Raw genomic sequence first — 3,705 nt, 5'->3', positions numbered from 1 at the left:
CGGGGGTGGGTGGGGGGCACTGCCCCCAGCTCACGGAGACCCTGCGGCGGGGCCGCCCGTCTAACCCGCACGGGATCGGGAAATCGGGATGCGGAATGCCGCAGGGCTGCAGCGCGCGGTACGTCACCCACAAAGCCTTACTGTATCGCTGTGAAAAAGATGCCGAAGAGAAAGCTAGAAAAAACACGTAGAGGCGAAAAGAAGCGATACACAAATTTCACACATGCTTTAGTCCTTGGATAGCAGAAAACTGGGCTCTTAAATGGGAATGGAATAATAGGATGTAGATAGAGGGGTGTGAAAACCCTGCCAGGGAAGGTGGGATTTGGTAAATGCTGGTATTTGGCTGAGGGTGGGGTTGGAGCTGTTCATTTCTCTGCCTGCTGGAGCAAGATTAATAGGATCGAAGAAATTCCTTGCAAGGTTTTACTGATAGACATGGGAGAAATAAGAATTTTACACTGTCAATGTTGTTACTTCCAACAGGACACGATCAACAAATTGGAGAACGAGCTGAGAACCACAAAGAGCGAAATGGCTCGGTACTTGAAGGAATACCAAGACCTGCTCAATGTGAAAATGGCCCTGGACATCGAAATTGCAGCATACAGGTATGAAGGGGGCATTGCTTTAAGTCAGAACTGGGATCGGGTTCTCATTCTCTTCAAGAGAATTTGTTTTATCTATCACTTCAGCATAACTTTTCATAGATAGAGGTCAGAGTTTAATGTGGTCAGTGCTTGTGTGGTAAAATACTTGCTTAAAGCAAAAGCTTCAGTGTAGCAAACTTCAGTGAGTAGAATAGTGTGTGTATATATGCATACGGAACTCTTAGCTTGGGATACGTGATCTCTGTTCTCAATCTGCTGATAAAATACCTGTTCTGTACTTAGAGCAAAGAGATTACGTATCAGCTTTTTAATACAGCTGGCTGTCTTCTCAGAATTGGAGACTTTACATGCCTGTTAAGAACGGGTTTTGCTTCTAACTGACAGCAGGCATCTCCTGCAAAGCACAGATTTTACAGCAGAATTGCTGCTCAATAGCTGTTTAATGTTTCGTCCCAGATACTGTTACAAATGGCAAATGCTGAAACAGTTTCTATGAGTGCCACAAGGGGGAATATTGAGAAAGTGGCTGTAAACCTTGTCTAATAGTTAAACATCGAATTGTAGAGAACAGTGCGGATGTAACAATGCTACAGGCTACCAAAATACACCTCTCATTTCACCTGCAACAGGAACCTAATCCTAGTGGCTTTCTTCCTGTCACTTCCTCTAATGAGGTAAAGTATTAATTCACCAATAATGTACACCTCAAGCTTTTAAATTATTCCAAGAAGATAGGGTAGCATTGCCACATATTATTCATTACCGGCTAGTTTTTGCACTCCTAAGTATGCAGTCTCTAGGGCTTGGGCTGTTCAAAGCATCAGTTTCTTGGTTTGTAGCTGAATCCTGCTGCAGCATAACTTAATTTGTTTCTGCTTGCTTTTTTTCCTGCTAGGAAACTGCTGGAAGGTGAAGAGACCCGACTCAGTTTCACCAGTGTTGGAAGCATCACCAGTGGCTACACCCAGACTGCCCCGACTTTTGGCAGGTCTGCCTACAGTGGTCTCCAGTCCAGCTCCTACTTGATGACAGCCCGTTCCTTCCCCACGTACTATTCCAGTCATGTCCAGGAAGAGCAGATTGAAATAGAGGAAACAATTGAGGCTGCTAAAGTGGGAGAAGCCAAGGCAGCCCCTGCAGAAGAAGGTGAGGAGGAGGAGAAAGAGGAAGGTGAGGAAGAAGCGGGAGCTGAAGAGGCTGAAGAAGAGGAGGAAGGTACTTACAGTTCCTTTCAAATCTCACCCTGCTCATATAGGGTAAAACCCCAGAATCCTGATAACTAAGTCTGATGCTTAGATTTCTCTCATTGTCAGTTTGCATGAACAAAGGACGATGGGACTAAGCACGCAGCATTTTAGCAGGAAAGCCTGAATAGTGAATGGAAGAGACAGTAACTGTTCAATATCAGGCAGGTTTTGGAACTGATAATACTGTCTTAGAAATCACTGGGTGTGGTTTTTTCCATTCAAGTTCCCTGAAACAAGAATGATAATACTTTGACAGCCCGTAATGTTACATTCATAGGGCTACTGCAGACATCCTCAAAAAAAAAAAAAGGAACAAGGACATCCTGAGCTAAATACTAATTCCCAGAGAGTAGCCTATGATAATAAGAATGTCAGCTGATGTCTGTGGATGTAACTGGGTTCAGTGGATAGCAAGATCTGTTGCCTGAGGTTTAGGTAGTTTTCTTGTTCAACCAAAATATATGCCACTTCCTTGCTGCCCCATAATTTATTTACAAAACTCATTTAAAAGGAACGTTATTCAGAGTTGTTTTTCCCAACTTCAGTTGCATACCTCTGAAGGATTTAACCTAAACATACCATGGTTACAGTGTAACTATTCTAGGTGTTTGTTAGTGTAAAGATCAATTGTAACAAAATGATGGTTAAAGAGCCAAACAGAGAGCAACGGCAGGATTCCTTTTGGAGCTGAAGTCTTTGGATACGGTTTAAAGCAGTGAGTCCACAGGCAGTACTTTTCAAGGCCATCTTTTTGAAAAGACCTACAAAGTGTTTCACTCCTCCTGAAATCTAGGTTAAGTTGGCTGTGTAGCTGAGCCCTAGATAAATGGCCATACGAAATCAGCTGCCAGCCCTATCCTGTTTACACTGCTGCCATCCATGTGTGGGGTTTTGAAGGGTGCAGGTATTCTGGCTCCTGTTAAATTGAGATTAGGGACGGAGCATAGATGTGAAATAATTCTTTTTGCCTTTCAAAGGTGCTAAGGAAGAATCTGAAGAAGCCAAAGAGGGTGAGGAAGAGGAAGGAGAAGGTGAAGAAGCAGCAGCTGAAGAAGGGGAGGAATCTCAGGAAACTGCTGAGGAAGCTGGTGAGGAGAAGGAAGAGAAAGAAGCAGCAGGAAAGGAAGAGAGCGAAGTGAAGAAGAAGCCTTGATTTTTTTTCAGCAGCCTAGCTTTCTCATCAGGTCAACAGAATAAGCAATGATTGACTGAGCTAAAATTGCAGTCTCACATATTTAATTCAGTGACCACTGAGGTTTAAAGTTAATGATCTGTTTCTCTCTGTGCAGAGTATGAGTTTGCTTGCAGAGCACCCACTGGCTTGCTCCCTGAATGCCGCATGGTCTACACGTATGAATTCAGGGGTTACGTCTTTCTTGGGTGATTCAGAACCTTAAAAATTAAAAAGGGGGAAAAAAAATAAGTCATGGGAATGAAAGTTAAAGATAACTTGCATTTAAAATAATTATGGAAACCTTGGGTGGGTAAAACAATGGAGGCTTCAACAAGTATGTGCAATAAAGCTAGTCAATAAAGTTACAGAAATGCTTACACAGATCCCTTGTATGTGTGATGTGTCACTTAAAAGGTTGATAAAAGGGAGTGTCACTTCTCTTTCAAGCCTGTGTAACAGCATACAAGATACTGGCTTCTGTCTCCAGCTGATATGTTGTGGACTAATAGGGGAACAAAATTTCTTGGTGGGGTTATAAAATTCCACATGAAAATCTTGCAATGGCAAAAACACACTGGTGTCCAAATGTGCTGTTGTAGGTCTATGCTGGGTCTCACTGGGCTTTTCTATGCACGCAAGCTCCCTATTGCCTTTTGAAAAAGAGGTTTTAAGG

General features: G+C 43.0%; 1 protein-coding gene across 1 annotated transcript; it reads left to right on the top strand.

Annotated features, from left to right (window-relative positions):
- Positions 1-489: 489 nt before the first annotated feature.
- LOC104515552 (neurofilament light polypeptide-like) lies at positions 490-3,415 on the top strand. The gene is made up of 3 exons (XM_010159568.1): positions 490-611; positions 1,507-1,826; positions 2,836-3,415. The coding sequence occupies exons 1-3, from the start codon at positions 535-537 to the stop codon at positions 3,009-3,011; spliced, it is 573 nt and encodes a 190-aa protein (XP_010157870.1). The 5' UTR covers positions 490-534; the 3' UTR covers positions 3,012-3,415.
- The last annotated feature ends 290 nt before the right edge of the window (positions 3,416-3,705 follow it).

The sequence above is a fragment of the Eurypyga helias genome, unplaced genomic scaffold (genome assembly GCF_000690775.1).
Source record: "Eurypyga helias isolate BGI_N326 unplaced genomic scaffold, ASM69077v1 scaffold3519, whole genome shotgun sequence".
In the NCBI taxonomy this organism is placed as follows: domain Eukaryota; kingdom Metazoa; phylum Chordata; class Aves; order Eurypygiformes; family Eurypygidae; genus Eurypyga; species Eurypyga helias.
The sequence above is the reverse complement of the archived record's forward strand: the minus strand, read 5'-3'. Positions and strand labels throughout refer to the sequence as shown.